This window comes from Chelonia mydas, chromosome 10, assembly GCF_015237465.2.
Source record: "Chelonia mydas isolate rCheMyd1 chromosome 10, rCheMyd1.pri.v2, whole genome shotgun sequence".
Lineage (NCBI taxonomy): Eukaryota > Metazoa > Chordata > Testudines > Cheloniidae > Chelonia > Chelonia mydas.
The window spans coordinates 49,960,985-49,982,332 of record NC_051250.2 but is presented as its reverse complement, the minus strand read 5'-3'; the positions used below and the strand labels follow the sequence as shown (position 1 = coordinate 49,982,332).

General features: G+C 42.7%; 1 protein-coding gene across 1 annotated transcript; it reads left to right on the top strand.

Annotated features, from left to right (window-relative positions):
* The first annotated feature begins 1,478 nt into the window (after window positions 1-1,478).
* Window positions 1,479-15,470, top strand: CRABP1 (cellular retinoic acid binding protein 1). The gene is made up of 4 exons (XM_007068351.4): window positions 1,479-1,797; window positions 2,446-2,624; window positions 5,671-5,784; window positions 15,137-15,470. Exons 1-4 carry the CDS (start codon window positions 1,551-1,553, stop codon window positions 15,185-15,187), a joined length of 591 nt encoding a protein of 196 aa, XP_007068413.4. The 5' UTR covers window positions 1,479-1,550; the 3' UTR covers window positions 15,188-15,470.
* The last annotated feature ends 5,878 nt before the right edge of the window (window positions 15,471-21,348 follow it).

Sequence of the window (21,348 nt, the reverse complement as noted above, 5' to 3'; positions counted from 1 at the left end):
ACACTTGCTTTTAAATACTCCAAATAACCAAATTATTATTCTGAATTTTCCAGAATCAACCAAACAAGGGAAGAGTGGCTGTGAGTGTGCTATGAAATGGGCTCAGCCAAGTGGTTTGCATAGTTAAATTGCATCAGGCACAGTTGTGGGTCAAACTCAAGAGTCCTTTCTGCATCATTAGAATGTATTCTTATGGGAAGGAGGTCTGTAAATAACAGCATGCAGTCAAATCTTGCTCATTCTACTTATGAGACAAGGTGGGTGAGGTAATATCTTTTATTGGATCAACTTCTGTTGGTGAAAGAGACAAGCTTTGGAGCTTACACAGCACTCTTCTTCAGGTGTGGGCTCTGTGTAAGCTCCAAAGCTTGTCTCTTTCACCAACAGAAGTTGGGCCAACAGAAGATATTACCTCACCTACCTTTTCTCGATAATATCCTGGGACCAACACAGTTACAACAACAGTGCAACATTTTACTCATGTGAGTAGTCCCATTACATTTATAAGGTGAGCAGGCTTGGGCCTGGTATGAGAGAGAGAAATCTTCTTTTGCTCTTCTGATACCTAGGAAATGGAGGGATTAAAAGCAGCAGCTATGGAGAAGGAAGCATGAAAGACCTCAGACAATACTTATCTCCTGAATACTGTATAGATACACTTTACCAAACTCATCTCTCTTGCAAATACATGGGAAATAGCCTGTTGTGATGCTTTTTCAAAATGTGTGATTCTGCAATGGGCGCTGCAGTTTCTGATGCAGCTGGAATAATTTCCAGTTCTTCAGATCCTGCCCTGCCGTTTCCAAAACTGCATGAAGACACATGGGAAGGGGAGACATTTTGGCAGTGAGTAGTGGATTAATTTCTGTTACTACCCTAGGCTAACTTACCCTAGGTGAGTAAGAGTGATTTGATGCTTGATTGTATGTAGTCTCATGGATGGGATGGGGATTTATTTAGACCGGAGGGAATAATGGATTTTTTCAGTTTAGGGACCAACTGAAAAATCTGGAAAAAGAAATTGTCTGTTTGTTTTGAACTGAAACTGAATTTCTTTAGTTCTCACTGAAACAAAAAAACGGGGAAAATTGGTTTGTGTTTGGTGTTTGGGTTTTTCTGAGGTGTGTTTCACCCTTTCCTTGTTTGTTTGTAATTAGCTTCATTTCTGAGTCAAGGCCCATTTCCATGTCTAGGTTTTCTGGACGAGAAATATTTGGTCAGGTTCATCCCCTTACACCAGCATGTGTTTGGCCCATGTGCCTGCAAGATTGCAGGATTATAAAGGGACCTTTCCCCCTTTGGGAGGCTGAGGAGCTGGCACTGGAGGAAGTAGTGTGTCATTCTGGCTATACCCTGCCTGCCTCCCTGGACAATGCCCCAGTTAAAGTCCATCCTGGGCACTGTTCCTCTGCGGATCCCCCTCTGCCTCTTGCTCCTTTCAGTAGCTGGTGAATCTCTAGCTGGCTCCCAGCTGCAGGGCGAGTGACAGTTGGGGTCTCCCTTTGGGGAGCCCCAGGAGGTGGCTCGCTGGCTGAAGGCAGGGCGGGCTGATGGATGGATGGATGCTGCCGAGTCCCACGGGAGGAGAGGTGGAAGTGGGGGAGGGGAGTGACTCACACAGCCAGCGCTTCAGCCCGCTCCGCTCACAAAGTGCCGGAGCTGAGAGCAGCCAGAGCCCGGGTCGCTCCCTCCTGCCCCGCCGCCGCGCACGCCCCGCCGCCTCCGACATGCCCAACTTCGCCGGCACCTGGAAAATGAAGACCAGCGAGAACTTCGACGAGCTCCTGAAAGCGCTGGGTAAGGAGCGGGCGGGGCGCGCGTCTGCCCGGCGCCGGCAGCCGGGACACGGGCTGGGGGCTGCGCCGGCGGGACAGGGACGCAGCCCGCTGCGCCGGGGAGTTAGCAGCCAAGTCAGCCAGTCTGCAGCCGCGTGGCGCGGCCCCGCGTGCCGGCTGCCTTCTCCCCGCAGCCGCGGGGCCCGGGGCTGCGGAGACCTCGCCGCACGGAGCGGCCGTCAGAGGTGCTAGCCTGGGAAGAGACGTGCCGCCAGCAGGTGGCTGCCAGCCCGCCCGGCACATGCCGAGCCGCTCCGCCCAGCCTCGCGCCCCAGGCATGGGCCGTGCCAACCTGTCCGGGGTCGGAGTGATTAACGCACCTGCGGGGCTGTGCCAAACGCCAAGCCACTCCTGCCAACCCTGCTGCTAAACGCCGTCACATTCCTGAACCCAAGGAGCCGGGGCAGACCTATTCGTCCCAGTGATTAATGCCACGTTCATAATTAATAGGGCCACCGTTTCACTAGCGATCCCGCTACTAAATGCAATGCTCTTAGTAACAGCGCTAGAGCGGTTAACAGTGCACCATGCCGTACCGCAGCGGGGTGAGCGGTGCTGGAGGCGCACGGTTAGGTTAATGCTCTGCTTCCTGGTCTCCCCCTCTGCCCAGGTGTCAATGCGATGCTCAGGAAAGTGGCGGTGACAGCCGCCTCCAAACCGCATGTGGAGATCCGCCAGGATGGGGACCAGTTCTACATCAAAACGTCCACCAGCGTCCGCACCACTGAGATCAACTTCAAAGTAGGGGAGAGCTTCGAAGAGGAGACTGTGGATGGCAGAAAATGCAGGGTAAGGGCGAGGGAGAACTGTGTGTGTGTGTGTGTGTGTGTGTGTGTGTAGCCTTGGCTGATGGTGTTTTCCCAGCAGAACGTGTGTGTGTGTGTGTGTGTGTGTGTGTAGCCTTGGCTGATGTTGTTTTCCCAGCAGAACCCCACTCACCTACCCTGGTAATGGGAGTGGAGTAAGAGTCTGAACAGAACACAACAGACCAGAGGTATGATCCAGCAACGAGACAGCTTCCCCTGTGTCCTAGGAAAAGCCCTTTGCTCTCCCAGGGTGGATTTATCTGAGATCTCGGTAATTTTTATATGCGGCAGATAAATACATTTCCACTGGCTCAAGACAATGGCATTGCCGATTTACTCCTTTACTCGGTCTTCTCTGCCTCCTCCATCCCTAATCTGAACTGTTTGGCTTTTGGCCTCAATCTGGCATTGTTCCTCAGGGAGGGCAGTTTAAACTTAAAAGCAGCAAAAAATATCAGGTCCTGAAGTAAGAGCTCAAGATGATTTTACACAATTCTTCTCCCTAACCCTTGCATGCAGAAATTTTTCTGATTGCTTTTCCTTCTCTCTATTTTAACATGTCCCTAGTGGTGAAAGAGATTTCTTGATGTCTGTCTGTTACCATAACAACACACTGTGGATGAGCAACTGAGATCTCTGCCTTGAGTGCTGTGCACGATTTAGTGGCACAAACTTGCTCATAACTTTTATCCTAAAACAAAACAGGCTAGGTCTCAAATAAGAATTGCAGAATATTTTTAGCTTTTTCCTGACATTCTTTTATCATAGTTCAAATATATATCTTAATTTTTTGCATAGATATTAATTGCTTGTATCTTTGATCTAATATTGTATCGTGATGCTTAATTTTATGTAAACTTCAATGGCTGTCAATTGTTATTACACCACTTTCTTTGTTCAGCGTTATCTTTGAGATGCCTCATCTGTTTGTTTTGGTTTGGTTATTACACTTTACTCTGATGAGAAACTCTGGGCCTGATGTTTCCATTGCTTTGTACCTTGTATAGTCATTTACACTTGTGCAAAGTGGGTGTGTAATACTACATTCTGATTTAGTTGCAGCTTACATCCAATTTACACTTATATGAATACACAAGACATAAGGAAATAGAGAATTGGTACCTCTGTGGTGGCAGGAGGGGGTTGTATGAAAAAAGTTCACACAGGACCAGGTTCTGATGTCCTTTACTCTCACTGAGTAGAATCTTGTTTCCTAAGTAGTTCCACTGATGTCAATGACACTACTCATCAATGAAAGTGCTACTCAGTGTGAGTAGCATCATTGATATCAATGGAACTACTTTCAAAGTAAGATGCAACTCAGTGCAAGTAAAGGATATCAGAATCTAGCCCCCCCCAAAAGTAATATTTTAAAAAGGCAAAATAGTAGCAAAATATTTCTGATCATCCCAGGACCAACTTCTGAGTTCATTTGCATTGATGTAAACCTAGAGTAACTTCATCAAGTTTAGTACAATTACTATGGATTTAAACTGGTGTAACTGGGAGCTTGATCCTGGGAGATCTTGAGCGCCCGCAACTCCCATTGAATCTCTAGGATGAACAAAGCTATCAAGAAATATCTCACTGGTTTTGTTAATTTCTTTCTCTTGGTGCAAGTAAAATGGAATTTGATCATCCAGAACACACAAATATTTGACTCCATTTTAAATGAAAGTTTTATTGCTACATATGGAAAAACAATAATTATTGCTTTGAAAGTGGGCAAATTTTTAAAATGTAGTTTTCAGTAAAATGTTTTCCATGTGTGAAATTATATGAGTAAACTATATTGCTGAACTCAATAGAAAATTGAGCTGTGGCTATAATACAGAAATTGACAGAAAAATAACATCATAATATAGTTTGCAATACCTGACAAAATAGCTGAATGTTTATAGATTCTGAAACACTTTACAGGAAAAGAGGGTCTTATTCTGCAGTCTGACTTGATCTATTTTTCACACAAACAAATAAGGATTCAGAATAGTTGGAATGAAAAGCATAACATGTATAACTCTGCCATATTGGTTTTAAAAGGCTATAATTTTGAAAGAATCATTGTTTTTTATATAAAGGAATTAGCGAATTTTTATATAAAAGAAAAGCTTTTTTCCTTTGGAAAGTCAAGGAAATGTTGACTTTAATTTTTTTATCATCACAGACTAATGAATATCTCCCATGTGCTAGCTGTAAAGCGATTACTTGTATATTCATTATGGGGCATCCTTCTGCACAGCTGTTCCACTGCATTGTGGAATAATAATTCAACACTAGGAGGAAAAGCAGTGGAGAACCTGTGCTTGCCTGCTTGTTAAACAGTATGAAATGCCATGATTTCTCACCTCAAAATAGCTTTATAGTAATAATTTCAAGTGCTCTGAAAAAATGTCCTAGTGTATTTCAGTTTTCAGACCCTCCCCCATACTAATTTTTAAAAGCCCCCAAAATATCCAAATTCTAGTGCAACTACTTTAATTTAGTTGCTGTGTACCCTGCTTGTTAGAACCGTATGTTAAACATACAAGTAACCTGGAACAGTGCCATATAGAATAAAGATTACAAGTGGCAAGTACTGCATTATTTATTATTCCAAAATGTTACATTTGATTCTAGCTGCTTTTATGCCATGCGGTGGTAAATAACATGTCAGCTCATTCCAGATCTTTACAAAGATGCTAAGTTATTACATGTTAATAAATGAAGCTTCTCAGTTCTCACCATTAAAATTTTTATGAGAATTAAAGGACTTCTTAATTTGGATGCACGGAAATAAACACAGAGTTACTTTGAGAAGTCATATTTGAAATTATTCTTGTTAATTATATGTATATATCTCCAAAACATCCATCCCCAACCTTTGTTTTGATTTTACTGCTTTCTGTTGATATGCCTTTCTCCCTTGCTATTATCTACCATGTGTTGCTCTTTTACTGCAGCAATTATTCTCTGTAGTGTTCATTGTTGTGTCTCTCCCTCATGCTGCCAGGGAATATAATTAATGTTACTAATGGTTTTCTTGCCTGCAGAGTTTAGCCACTTGGGAGAATGAAAACAAGATCTATTGCAAACAAACTCTTATTGGGGGAGAGGGTCCGAAAACATATTGGACTCGGGAATTAGCTAACGATGAGCTGATTTTGGTAAGACCCTTTCACCCTTCCAGTGCATACATTGTACTAATAGGTTTTGTTGCTATGTAATCGGACTGTTACTTTTTTCCATTAATTATTGTGAAACACGCTGCTTTATATTAAATGCATTTGAAAGGCCAGGATGCTCCTAACCCTCTTTAGAGAAATTCACACACAATGGCTTTTTTAAATCATTGTTCTCAGATAACTTACCAAATTATATCATGTTCTTCTGTTTTAGCTGCCTCTAAACACTTAGTGGTAAAATAACCATAATGGGCTAAATCCAATTCTATACATGCAGAGTAACTCCAGTAATTTCAGTTGTAATTGCAGATTTAATCAACGCAAGTGAGAGCAGAGAATTTGACCTAATTTCTGGAGAACTGCCTGCTTTGATTTACCTGGAAATATATCCTTTTCCTTCTCCTTTTTTTGGTACATGTGTTATTACATGCTTCTTATCACATGGTATATGACAAAGGAGTGCCTGGCATACTGTTAGCACTATATAACCTCCCTCCGATAAGTAGGAACATGTCACCACATCCTCTATCACCTCTGACTCCCAGGTCATCTCTGAACTCCATTCAGAATTGGCCTCTGTTTTCAAGATTCCTGGAATCGCTCTTTCTTATGTCTGAGCTCAACTATGTCCAGCTCCAATCAATCTGCTTCTTCAGTCCTTGTGTTCCCTCTGTCCACTCCTACATAACACTCCACACTCAGGCAGAAGCAGGTCAGCAGTTCTGCCTCATGTATCTGGAACTGGATCCCTCCACCTGAGCCAGTGAGGATACATCTACATAGGATACATCAAAGACCCGTGGCACAGCCACAACTGGACTAGGTCAGCTGACTTGGATTCGCGGGGCTCAGGCTCTGGGGTTAAAAATTGCTGTGTAAATGTTCAAGCTTGGGCTCGAGCCTGAGCCCTGGGACCTTCCACCCTTGCAGTACGGTGTAGATGTACCCTCAGTCACATTCAGTCTATTTACTTCTCCTACAGTTGTCATCTTGGTACTGATATCGCTTCTCTGAATCTCACCTCAGTGCCCAGCCCTGCTACAACTGCAGCTGTGATCTGTAACTGGCTAGAGACGTGGTCACTTTAACTTGATTACAAATATCACAATTAAACTTGTGCCCACACAGTAGCCTTTCCCCCACAACAGCAGTTTGCACATCCAGAGTCACTGCATTGCCTGTTTGTATCAGTGCATTCTGGGTAAATCCAGTAAGCTATCCCAAGGATGGTCCAGTGGTTAGAGCACTAGTCTCCGCTGTGGGAGATCCAAGGTCAGTTCTTGCTCTGACACAGAGATCCTGTGCAGCCATGGGCAAATCAATTAGCCTCTCTATGCCTCAGTTCGCTATCTGTAAAATGGGGCTAATAGCAGTGCCCTATCTCACAGGAGTGCTGTGAGGATATAGACATTAAAGATTGTAAGGTACTCAGATACTACAGTGATGGGGACTATATAAGTATCTTAGATAGACAGAACAGTACCTCAGCCAGGGAATAGAGTGTCTGGAGGACATGCTGTCCGGGATGGAGGCAGTCAACTGACTTATAGCACATACAACAATGGGGAGAGGATTTTTAGTCCAGAACACTGGGGCATACCTCTGCTCTTACGAAAGATATCAATACAATCTAACCTTCATGTAATCCAGACAGGAGCTCTGTTTTTTAAGATTTCATCTGAAAGGGAAAAAAACAACAACAACAGATCTGACCCTGTGTAGACAAGAAGCTTTTAGAATGTTAAAGTTGTTATTTCAGATAGTGAGGAACAGTGTTTCTAGGAATGGGGTGGATGTTATTAGTGAAATCACACTGGTTTCCATAAATATGAATATCCAGATCCTTCTATTTGTTCAACTCTAGTAAGCCTTTATGTTACCCAGATAGCTTAGGAAGCAGGGAGTTCTACCCTCCGTTTCAAACCTTTTTTTTCCTTTTTTTTAACTGATACAAACAGAATTTATTTCTAGCTGTCATTTTTCCAACTCTCTAACAAAGCATTTTTGGATTTTGTCATCTAAGCAACCTACTCACGAGGCGTTTGCAAAACCAAGGCCAACTCTTACAGTACAAGCAGGAGATCCAATTGTAATGCTGTCACCTTCTGCAGCCACGACACAAACTGACCCAACTGGGAAAGGAGAATGAGGTTAAGAAACACAATATGGACTCATAGAATATAAGGCTAGAAGGAACCATTGTACTCAGCTAGTCTAACCTCCTCTATAACCAGAGGCCATAGGACTTCCCAGAATTAATTCCTGTTTCAACTAGAGCAGTGGTTTTCAACCTTTTTTCATTTGTAGACCCCTAAAAATTTTCAAATGGAGGTGCGGACCCCTTTGGAAATCTTAGACATAGTCTGCAGGCCCCCAGGGGTCCGCAGACCCCAGGTTGAAAACCACTGAATTAGAGCATATTTTTTAGAAAAATATCCAATCTTGATTTAAAAAGGCTTTCTCTCTTGAAGGTTTTTGCTTGAACCATAATGACTGGGAGCTGAAATTCGCCCTGGTGCAATTTTCTGCAAGCAGCGGTTTAAAGCTTAATGTTTCCCAGCTCCAACCTTCTTCTCAGGCCTTCCTCCTCTTCAACACCCCCTTCTCCTGCAATCCTTCCCATAGCTCCCTAGTCAGTTTATCCCAGCTCCCTTCTAGCAGAGCTGGAGGGAGCCCCATTCCTGTGCGCCTTGGGGGTCTCTGCAGCTGGGATAGCTGCCATGCATGGAGCAGAACCTGTGCTGTACTGTATAAGCCATGCAGGGCTGGTGCCTGATCCTTTGAGAAGAGACAGTTCTGAGTTTTTTCAGGTATAGCATCATACATTTCACACCAAGGTGAATTTTTTTTTTACATCTGTGTTTTGTCTTCCCAAAAATCATCTTTGCTCTTTGTTCATCTTAACTTGGGAAAGGTGTTATTGGTACGTCAAGAATAAATCTTGTTCGTCTAAGGCCTGATGGTCTATGAAGGCAGGATCAACCCCCTGTTTTGCAAAAGGTCACGTTAACACTTCAAAACTCTTTTTTAAAAGATGCTTTCTCCAGTATTATTTATAGTAATCCCATTGGAAATGTGGCAATGGAGCCTTCATATTTAATAGCATTATTATTCTATATCACAGACTTATTAGTACAGGGTTTCTCAGAAATATTAGCATGGGCGGGGGGTTCTTTGGTTTTGGGTTTTTTAAGTATTGAAAACTTGGATTTTAAATACTTTTGAATAAAAATGGATATGAAGGATTACATGGGATGTGCAAACAAAAAAGGAGGTGAGGAGGGAACTTGTCAAAGTTCAGATTTCTTACCTTGAGAGTATCCTTAACTATCCTTAACTTTAAATTAGACTACAGATACAGGGCCAGATTCTGATCTTATTTACACGAGAACACTATTCACTAGAGTTATTTTGAATTTATATCAGTGTAATCAGGACCAGAGTCTGACCCAGCATATGTATTTCATGTACAGGTCTAAAAATGAAGATTTATGGTTGAGGTTATTTTAAAATAAGGTCTTTTTTCCTTACTTCCTAATTGTGAGTCTATTGTTTTTTGCTGTTATTGCGCTTTTCTGTGACCTTAATGAGCTGTCAATCACTCATGCAAATTAGGAGGGACAAAGGGTCTGCTCTTACCCAGAATTAAAGGTTGCTGCCTTCAAATATTAGCTGTTCAAATTAGAATAATTTATCTTCTATCTTTTCTGTGTTGCTTCTTTCATGATTGCTCAGCCCCTTATCTATATCACAAATGCTGTATAGTAGATGATTTCTGAAGCATGGCTTTAAAAAACAGCTTCAAACCAAATTTTGCACAGTTCACATGTCACACAGGGGTTCTCAGAATCAATTTTAGCAAGGGTCAAAGATCAGAAGTTTGAGGGGTCTGAAGCATGGTTTCTATTCCCCTTCCTCTCCCTGGAAAATTCATGCTATAGTTGATTAAAACTGGTGAACTGTGAAGCATAGATGAATGATTGAACATTTTTTAAATGATATTTCTGGATTCTGAAATTAAACATGGCAGGTAAGATGGTCCAACCCAGATTGGAGAGAGATCACACAGCTGAGTGCCAAAGTGTGTCTGTGTGGGTTTAAGCCTTGGAATTAAACCACTTAAAGGTTTAATGCTTCCTATATTTTAAAAAAGTCTGATCTTAAGTAATCAAGTGGAGCGTCTGCTCCCCAGGGCTTAATTTTTGCTGGGGCTTGCCAGTGCTGAGCCCCAACCTCTAGGCTTGGCAGTTCATAGCTCCGGCAACTCTGGGATTGCTGCATCAGTTATGAAAGTAAAAAAGATTGCTTTAGCCCCAGCACCTCTTTCATTACAAATTAAACATTGCTTCTCCCACTGAAGTCAATGCGGGTTTTGCCATTCACCTCAATAAAAGCAAGATCAAGCCCAGAATCCAGTACCCATCCATGTTTAAGTACTGGAGATACCTAAAGCATTATTTGAATATGCATCCTGTTGTAATACCATTTGTAATACAGCTGACTGACTGATATAGGTATTTAGTCATATAAGTTAGGAGATAGAGTTGTCCATTGGATAGACCATTGGACTGCAAGTCAGGAGATCTGGCTTCTATCCTTGCCTTTGTCACTTCCTGTGTGACATTGGACAAGCCAACAATTTTCAGACTTGGGTATTCTAAACTTAGGCACCCAAATAAGTGGCCTGATTTTGAGAGGTGCTGAGCATTGACTTTGATGGGCACTATAAATCGTAAAGAGGACAGGTCACTGGTACAGAGCAATCTGACTCACTTGATAAGCTGGTCACAAGCAAATAATATATCTTTTAATACAGGTGAGTGTAGATGCATATATCTAGGAACAAAGAATGTAGGTCATACTTACAAGGCAGGGGACTCTGTCTTGGGAAGCAGTGGCTCTGAAAAATATTTGGAGGTCATGGTGGATAATCAGCTGAACTTGAGCTCGCAGTGTGATGCTCAGGTCAAAAGGGCTCATGTGATCCTTGGATGCATAAACAGGGGAATCTTGAGTAGGAGTAGAGAAGTTATTTTATCTTTGTATTTGGCACTGGTGTAGCCTCTGCTGGAATACTATGTCCAGTTCTGGTGTCCACAGTTCAAAAAGGACGTCACTAAATTGGAGAGGGTTCAGAGAAGAGCCACAAAAATGATCGAAGGATTAGAAACTAATGTTAGTGACACAGTCATAGACTCCAGGAGCTCAATCTATTTATCTTAACAAAGAGAAGATTATGGGGTGATGTGATCACAGTCTGTAAGTACCTTCTTGGGGAAAACTATTTGTTTGCTAGAGGGAAGAGCCCATTATCAAAGGTATAACAAGATCCAGTGGTTGGAAGTTGAAGCTAGACAAATTCAGATCGTAAATAAGCTATATATTTTTAACTGTGGGAGTAATTAACCATTAGAACAATCTACTAATGGCTGTGCTGGAACCTCCATCACTGGCAATTTTTAAATCAAAATTGAATGTTTTATAAAAGATATGCTCTAGTTCAAACAGGAATTGTGCTGGGGACGTTCTACAGCCCACGTTATGCAGGAGGTCAGACTAAATGAGTACAATGGTCCCTTCTGGCCTTGGAATCTATGAAAAACCTGTGGAAGTCTCTCTATTCAAGTACTGGGGACCTGAGCTAATGTCCACTGATGTCAATGGGAGCCCGTTCATGGACTTTGATGTGCACTGGATCAGGTCCTGGGTGAAATTGCAGAGTGTGAATTGATGGATTATCTCATTCTGCCAGGAATCAGGGCCTGCAGCAGAGCCAGGCTCCAAGCAGCCTCATCACTAGAGCTGGCCAGCAGCAGGCTGCCTGATTGGCCATTCCATCTGATTGGCTGGCGGGGCTATGTTGTAATTTCTGAAATAAATAATTTAAGACACTATAATAATGTACACTTAGATACAGCACCTCCCCCAGCACTTTACAAACATTCAGCCTCACTGCACCCTTGTAAGGTGAGTTTTATCCCTATTGTACAGATGGGGAAAATGAGACAGAAAAAGGCTCGTGACTGTTTGAAGGTTATACAGTGAGCCAGTGGCAGAATATATTAATATAAACAAAGTCTTGAATTCCACCCATTATGCTGTTATGTCTAGACAGAGCTGATTCCTGGATTCCTATGTTTCACAGGATAGCTCTCCTTTAAATTTGTACTTGCTAGACAGAAGCAAGAGACTGGTTAAAAGGCAATTATTTGGATTTGGATCCAGATTAAGTTTTAGATGAAAATTCAGTTTGAAGCTTATGAGAAAGGATGGGAATATCAAAAACATCTAAGGGAATTGTGTGCCCGGTTCCCATTGATTACAATGGGTGTTAGGTGCCATGTTCAGGTGGGCCCTTTTGAAAATCCCACCCTTGTCATTAGCATTGGTTTCAGATTCGACAGTGCTGGACTCTTCCAAGATGCTTTTTGGAGATTTCAGCCCGAGACAGGCTGGACTGTCTGTCTCGATTTCTACCCCCTTGCATAATGGCATTCTTATGAGATCTGCTGTGCTGATGAGATTTCTTCCACATCTCTTCCAAACTAGAACCAAAACCTTAGGGGCAGATTCAGATGGAGAGACTCTCCTGTCTCCTCAAACCACTCCCCATCCCTAAATCCAATGAATTTTAGGGCAGGGGGTTGTGAGATTACAATCCCTCAATCTGAATCTGTGCCTAAATTTAAGCCTCTTTCTATCTAGCCATTTCAGTTAGAAAGTGAAGGATTCCACAGTAGCTGAAGGGTTTATTTCCCTCAGTTGCATTTGATAAATTAAATTTCATGCAAGCTGGTTGTTTATATTTTTAGCATGTAACTTTTTTAAGCAGACCTTTAAAAATGGGCTGAATTAAAGAGCAATGTTCCCATGATTTTTTATTTTTTGTTCAGTGGCTGCAGCTCAGCAAGGCTGATTGTTGGTCTTCAGAAATTACAAGGATTTTACATCGCTGAGCAAATTTGCCAAGATTCCCAAGAACTAATTGCTGGCATTTCATTTTGTGCATGTAGAGCACCGCAGTGAGGCTAATGCTCCAAGGATCCTGCCAGCTGCCAAGTGCTGGCACATACAGTTTATATAACATATTTTACTGTCTTATACATTATAAGGTTTATTCTGGTCTGTGCCCAAACATGATGTTTGATTTTAGTTCAGATAATAAACTGGAATCAGAGAGACCGAGTCCTGCCTTTCCTGAACAATGGAATCTCCCATTGAAGTTGATGGGTGTTCTGCTCATGAAGTGGCTGCAGGTCTGGATCTATATTGTGCAGAAGTCTAGTCAGAACTCTTCTGAGTCTCCATTAAAGTTTATTTTCCTCTGTCTAGGAACTGTTCTCATGGTCCAGCAGTGTGCAGAACTCAATGGGCGTTACATGTAGGGAAGGGCTTCAAGATCTGAGTTTTTTGGTAGTTTAGAGTGGAATGTTAAATTGATTTAAGGCTTGATTGTGCCATTCTTATGAAGGGGACCACTTATATGATCAGTCCTGTTGATTTTAATGGGACTTCTCACAAGACTAGATGCTCACCAATGTATGAGGTGTACAACTATGTCCTTAACATGTATCTGTGAAGCAAAGTCATGTGTAACTTTAAAGAAAAGGAGTGCAGAAAGTATGAGTATGTCCCTCCAACACGTAACTTTCTCTGCTCAACAATATGTTTTAATGCCATTTCACTAATAATGCTACTATGCTAAACTTTTAGGCTTTTCAAAATTTTCCAACATGGGTGCCTAAAGTTAACAACTTAAATCCACATTTAGGCACCTAAATAAGTAGCTCTACTTTCAAAGGGGCTGGAAATCAGACCGCTTATTTAGGTGTCCAACTGTGGATTTAGGTGGCTAGCTTTAAGCACACAAGTTTTAAAAATATGAACTTTACCTATAAAATATAAAACATCAGAGCTAAAAAATGCAACACGTTCCTATAGCATCTGAGAAACCACATAATCTAGACTGGCTCTTCAGGAAAGGAACAATGTCTAGCTCTGTTTGAAGGGTCATGTCAATGGCACCTGATAGGTGACTATTAGCAATGAGTCTTCTAAATCCTGTGCAAACGTGTTTGATCTCTTTGCATGTGTAGCTAGGGAAGAAGTCTATAGGACTTTTGTCTCCTACGTCTTGCAGAGAATGTGTGCACAAAGTCAGTTTTATTTTGTTTTATTTCTATTAGTATTATTTTTATTCTAGTAGCACCTAAAGGCCCAACCTCCATTGTGTTGGGCACTGTACAAACATAATAAAAAGACAATCCCTGCCTCAAAACTCTTATAATCAAAATAAAATTGCTTAAAAACATCACAGCAATAAAACTCCTCGGGGGTACCATTCCTACACTCCTTTTTCTGGCGTAGCTCCTGCTTAAGTTATCTGGCATGTGTGCATATTTTTGCAAATGTTGTCAGGAAGCCATGTTAAAGTGGGGTAAATCCGGTGGGGTATTAGTGCGCGATGCTGGATGATATGGCTGTGGGGAACTGGTTGAATCCTTTAACTGCTCATTTCCAGGGAATGAGTTTGCCTCAGACAGATTCCGAGTCGATAAGTGTCCATGTCAGAAAACATCAGCAGAATTGGCAAGTTTATTGGTAGACTCAGCAGAGGGGCCGAGGATCGAATGGGCATTGCAAGGAGACTAAGCTACCCTCTCACTCCCAAAGGAGAAAGCTCCAGGTCAGGGTCAGGACTCCCCGTCAGAGCAGTGTGGGGATACTCACATTGATGCTGTCTACACTATAGCTGGAAAAAGAGGATTTCAGTCTGTAGGTCTGTCACGTCAACATCTTGCAGCAGCATTATACAATTACAGGTTTTATATATATAGTGGTATATATGGACCAGATCTTCAGCTGGTGTAAATTAGCATTGCTCCATTGATCTCACTGGAGCTACACTGATTTACACCAGCTGAGGAACTGGACAGCTAAGCACTCAGTCTTGTACGTGCAGTCAATCTGATCTGAATCCCACCCTAAACACCCTTAATTCAGACAAAGCCATTCAAAGATTGTGACCGTTTTCAAATATAAAAGCCTAGTACATTCCAACTTCTCTTGCCATTCACAAATGCATGCCAAGAAACTGTAGAAAAATTATGAGGTTCCAGGCTATTTATCTCTCTGACAAACTTCATCGTGTCTGGGAAAGAGAACCACCTCCAGTATATTACCCTTTCAAAACTTACGTCTTTGCTTCAGCAAAGCTACAATTTAATGTCTGCTATACCACTAGCTACTATGGTAAAATTAACATACTCCTGAAAAATTGTATGTAATTTTTGCCTATTACCTCTCTGCTGATTGATTTCTGTTTCTTTTCAAGACTTTTGGTGCCGATGACGTTGTGTGCACAAGAATTTATGTAAGAGAATGAAGAACACCAATTGACTTGTCATCTGGGATGGAGTGTAGGATTAAGAGGCAGCCGTTGTGAGAAATCCTGCATAATGAATATCTATGTGTACTGTTACTAATGCAGCGTTGTATGTGACCAAGTGTGTCATATCAGAATCCCTATCTGCTGTTAAGTGTATTTTGCTTTTGTTTTGCATAACAAACATTGTTCCTTTTGACTCTTATGCCGTCACTTTTCTGTCTACTTTGTATTTTGTAGTTACAAATTTGTATCAGTTATTAAATTTATTGGGCATAACTCACAGCTGTTTTGTTAGTTGTTTTGGATTGAAAGCCCAACAAAACATCTAGGGCTAGTATGGGCCAACTGGACACAGCCCCATGTTGGGGGCAGTGCAGCGTCCCACTGACCCTGGGAAGCGCTGGAGGCTCTCTGCATGCCTTCCAGAGCTCCCCAATGTGTAAGGGAAGTGCACAACTGCTACCCCTTTTTAAGGGATGCAGCATGCTCCCGCAGAGCCATGGCTCTGCTTACTCTCTACCCCTTCACACCCCCTTTACGGCACCATGAGGGAATAATCTCTATGCTGCTTTGAGTGGAGGGACTGCCATTCTGTTGCAAGCCATGCAGTGTGGGGAAAGCTCATCCCACTACATTTCCACAATATAGCTAGGCAGGAACTACGCTTTTAACACTGGCATCAGTCAACCTTCCCCAGTGGTGACAGCCATTAGCCACTCACAGTAAGACCCCCAGCTTAATTTAAAGGCAAACAATGTTTTCATAATTTCTCACAGTGATTGCTGTCACACTGGGACATCTTGGATCTGCCCAGAGAGCAGTCAGACCCAACACACCTTGCCTACTATCCTTAAAGGGTAGAGCGGAGGAAAACCTACTGAGACCCCACCCCCACTGAACTTTTCCTTTTGTGGGTCATTTATAATGCTGAGAATTTCTTGTGGACCCACGGCGTCTCTCAGCACCCCCTTCCCGCTCACTACGTGTGACTCAGTATTTCAACCTGTGAAGAGCCAGAAAGGGCTTGGTGGACCATAGCTTGAGAACCACGGAAAGTATCTCCATGCCTACTGAGTGGAGCTCAGACACCAGCGCTGTTACAGTTTAGATCCAAGCTGGAAGTATCTTCAGGGCACTAAGATGCAAATGAGCCAGGCACTCCTGTTTTCTTCACAGTCTCCCCCTCCGGTATTACCACAGCAAATGTTGCTCTTTCCCTTTAAAACATATAGAATGAAGTGTCCAGGAAAATGGAATAGAAAAACTGGCTATTTCTATCCCAGGGAGTTCTTGCGAACAAACTGCCAACACTGTTAATTAGCGTGGTGTTTTTCTGACGGGGATAAGAAAATTAGTAGCTTTTAGAAATGCATCTGTGGGTAAACCCTGCTGCAACCAATACCCACAAAAATGTACAGAGCTACATACCGCTGCAAATCTTGCATGCATTGTGTGGCTTTCAGAGCATCCCACAATGTGCCAGGTTAAAAATATCTGTCTATCTGTACAGAATCTCCCATGTCCTCAATGTTCCTCTGGTATCTGAATGAGGAATCCCTGGGTACTCTGTCTGTGAAGATCCTCCTTCAGGTTCACTAATAATCTGAACTGCAGCGTGAGTAACTGGCTTCCTGCAGCATGGAGAGAATGCATCTTACAGTTACATGGAACAAACATTTGCCCTCAATGTAATAATTATGAAAACTTGGCTTTTTTGACAATAATACACACCGCTTAGACAGGAAGTGAAGAACAGCACATCCACTTACTTGCTGTTCTGAACTGGCCTGAATTACTGGGGATGCAGGCATATAATAAGCTTAATAATAATAACAAGCAAGAACAATCCTACCAGCATGGGGCTGTTACAAGCTGAATAGAAAATTTGCTTAGCTGAGGAAAAATTGTTGAGGGGAAAAAATATTTTTTAAGAATTGCATTAGTCCACTACAATGTCCATTCCAACAATAATCCATAGGAGAAAGAATAGTCTTGGCTTTAAGGCACTGGGGTAGGATTCAGGAGAGCTGAGTTCAATTCCTAGTTCTGCCATGGATGTGCTGTGAGAAGTTTTGGGCAAGTCACTCATGATCTGATTTTTTCAGACATATTGAGCACCCTGTCTCCAGCTGAAGTCACCAGGAGTTGCAAGAGATTGGCACATTTGAAACTCAAGCCACCAGTTTCTCAGTGCCTTAGATCTGTAAAATGGGAAATATACTGCCCTAGTTCACCAGGGTGTTGTGAGGGACCTAGATACTGTGGTGATGGGGCAAAACAGATAGAGAGGTCCATAAAGATAAGAGAGAAGATTTGTACAGGCAGACCATCAGTATCTGAAACATTTGGACCTTATCTGCATCAGAAAATGTTTGTCTGTATAGCTATACCAGTGAACCTTCCCGGTGTACACGCAGCTTATACCTGAAAAAGGGAGCTTTTGCCGATTTAGCTTATACTAGTCCCACGAATGAAATAAGCATTACTGGCAAAAGCACTTTTTTGTGTTATAACTGTGTCTATGTTAGGGCCCAGATCGTTGCTTAAATCGGGGGAGTTAGGCACTTAAACACGGGTGAAGATCTTGGCCTAGGGCTTTTGCCAGAGTAGAAATGTTGCATAAACAAAATCGCATCCCTAACTAACATTGCTATCCCAGGAAAAGCTTTGAGTGTAGACCAGGCCCCGATCGTCCGTCTTCTGGAGCCTTTACCAGACTTGTCTCACACTACCTACACCTGAAAGGAATGGAATCTACCTTGTAAGAGACTGTTTTTCTCTCTCTCCACACAAAATATGGCCACAATATGTAGCCCAGCAGAATGTGGCCCAGCACGTGTTGGGTCAGATGGAAAAGTCACATACTTGTCTGGAAGGGAGAGCAGAACCCGAGGTTGATTATGACAATAGCATATTTTATCCAGAGCTTCTTAATTGTTTTTAAATGTGGTCCATTATAGATGCATCTGAAGAGTAACCATGACCTCCTAGTCCTGCACTCAGCTATGCCATTGGGGTTGCTCCCCAGGGCAGGGTGCCAGCCATTGGATCCAGCTGAAGGATCAGGGCCATCGCTCTAACATTTCCTACAACAACTGAATGTAATTAATGGAAGCCATGAGACTAGAAAGGATAGTGCTAAATGACTCTGCTGTTCCAGCAACTATCCTTTTGAGAGTTTTCATGTTGATTGTCAAAAATGGTCAGATATCCATCCAGTTGGCAATTGCTCTGTAGCAAAGCACGAGCCGTAAATCTGAGTTGTGAGGTTATGATTAAAAGCAGATTCTTGAGACAGGGATCGTTTTGTGTAACAGGAAATTTATCTGCTTTACTGCTGGAAACTAGCCACAGAAATGAAGTTTTGCCTGTAGCTTGGCACTGCAGCAGTTCCCTACTCTCTTAGTGCTGTCACAACAGCTTTGCAACCTTATTGATTTAGGGTTGCCAATTTTGGTTGGACATATTCTTGGAAGTTTCATCACATGACATAATCTTTAATTAAAGATTAATCTTTAATTCCTGGAGGCTCCAGGACAATCCTGGAGAGTTGACAATCCTATTGTGTGGCATTGCATTAGATTTATGCCGGTGTAAATTGAGAGCAGACTCTGGCTACACTCCAATCAGAGGTGCGACTGCAGCAAATACCCAAGCTAGCTTTGCTCTAGCCAGCTCAAATACCAATAGCAGGGAATTTGCAGTAGCACAGGTGTCACCATGGGCTATATACACCCACGTGGGATCCTGGGTATGGAGTCAGGTGGCTAGCCCATGCTGCCATGTTGAGATCACACCTCTGATTGCAGTATAGATGTACCTTCTGACCCAAGGTGTTTGTTTTATTCTTACAATAAACAGTTGGAAGATCGCAAAAGTCAAACAGCATTAGTGAGTCCCCTGACTCTTTACAATACAGCAATATTCTAAATCTAATTGCAAGGGATTTTGAATGACCATTGGCCAAAAACCTTGGAAAAAGACTTCTGGCTTTTTTTATTTGCTGCAGTTAGGCCACTTTTGGGAATTATACAATTTCAGTGTAGCAGTTACAAATAACCTGCACATCTTTGGCACGTTCCAGCTCAGCGTGCTGTACAAACATCAGTGAATGACGTCCTTCAGAACATCTCTGTGAGTGAAGGCAGGAGGGTATCGTTATCGCAGCTTTACAGAGCACCATTATTAAGGGTCTGATCCAAAGCCCACTGAGATCAAAAGGACTCTATTTACTCTGACTTCCATAGGCTTTGGCTCAGGGCCCCAGGGATGTGCCCACAGGCACACAGCAAGGCTGTGACAGAACCAGGAGGCAGTTTAGTGCTTTAGCCAGCAGGCCATGCACCTCCTGCAAAGCAGAAGCTACTTTTGCCATCACCAAGCTATATTCTGCAGGCAGTGAGTGTCGAAGGGCTTAGTAGCACTTGAGGTGAAACGTGCAGTTTGCCACTGCCATCTGGACACGTTGGTGGCTGAATGATTGCAATAAGCATAACTGTTCACGGCATGTCTGCTGTCTTACCAATCCACCTCAGTCTGAGGCAGTCCTACTTCTCATCTGATGACCAGTGCCTGTTGCCAAGTGGCTTTCTGCTTGTGTAGCTAGGAAATGTCTGACAATGCAAGTGAATGCGCGAGGGAAACAATCTCCCATGAGTTGTCACATCTGATGATGACACAAACTTGGGGCGTTACTATTGAATAAGAATTGCTTATACAGGGCCAAGAGAGAATGAGGAGTTCCCTAAACTTGTCTGAAAGACAAGATCCCTGCCTGGGGAGCTTGCAATCTAAGGGCCTGATCCTCCAAACACTTGACCAGTCTGTGATGTTGAACTCCACATGCTTTATGAAAAGATGCTTGGAATGTGAATATGATGTAACTGGAATATGCTTTATGCGAAAGGTCTCTTGTAAGGTATCGTTACAAATCTTATAATCTACTGAGTTTCTTCATCCTATTTGTATGAATGTCTCATTCTTCTATCTAAAACTAGAAACATGACGTTAACTCTGAGGTCCTATTATAATTATGCAAGGTGTGGGCCATTAATGGTGGTTTAGAATCTTGATGGCATCCATTGACGAGGACAATTGGCCGTACAGTAACTCCCCACCTAACATCCTCTCGCTTAACATTGGTTCGATGTTACGTCCCTGCTCCATTACAGAACATGCTCGTTTAAAGTTGTGCAATGCTCCCCTATAACGTCGTTTGGCCGCCTGCTTTGTACACGGCTTGCAGCCCCACTACATTGCCGCCCCCCCCAGCGCCTCCTCACTCCTCCCCCACAGCCTCCTGAATGCCACAAGGCAGCTGATTGCTGCAGGCAGGAGGCAGGGGGAGCAGGCAGAAGGTTCTGATCTGCGGCATCCACCAGTGGGCCAGAGGTGCTGGGGGGGGAAGGTGTAGGGGAGCTGATGGGGGGCTGCCAGCCTGTTTAATAGCCATATTAAATTGCTTGTTTAAAATTGTTTAAAATGTATATAATGCCTTTTGGCTGGTAAAAAAAATTCCTGGAACCTAACCCCCCTATTTACATTCATTCTTATGGGGAAATTGGATTCGCTTAACATCGTTTTGCTTAGGGTCGCATTTTTTAGGAACATAACTACAACGTTAAGTGAGGAGTTACTGTAGATGGTTTATTTACCTGTAAGCCTCCTTGTGGACGTGGGAACCAGCCTGTGGGTAATGAAGAATAATATCTTACAGTGACATGTGACCATGTCACCTGATACTGGAATCCATCTTAAACCTGGTGCTTTTCCATTTAGAAGGAGGGATGGGAACCCACAGAGACAAAGGATTCCCACCTTGGGCCAAAGCTATAAAAGGGGGTGGAACAGAACAAAAGAGGCTGCAGTCATGAGAAACCCCTAGTTACCAACTGAGCTGGAACTAACAAGAACTGTACCAGGGGAAAGGATTGGGCCCAGACTAGGAAGGAGTCTAGTCTATGAAATAAGATTATTGGAATAGCTCTGAGGGTGAGATTTTACCTGTATTCAGTTTCTTAATGTATTAGGCTTAGACTTGCAAGTTTTTGCTTTATTTTACTTGTTGACTTACTTTGTTCTGTCTGTTATTACTTGGAACCATTTAAATCCTACTTTTTATTCTTAATAAAATCACTTTTGTTTATTATTGAACTCAG

Bases quoted from the DNA above. Each gene is read 5' to 3' on its own strand.
- CRABP1 (XM_007068351.4), top strand. From the start codon at position 1,551: ATGGATGGATGGATGCTGCCGAGTCCCACGGGAGGAGAGGTGGAAGTG. The intron at 2,625-5,670 runs GTAAGGGCGAGG...TCTTGCCTGCAG, and splicing joins TGGATGGCAGAAAATGCAGG to AGTTTAGCCACTTGGGAGAA. The intron at 5,785-15,136 runs GTAAGACCCTTT...TTTCTTTTCAAG, and splicing joins CTAACGATGAGCTGATTTTG to ACTTTTGGTGCCGATGACGT.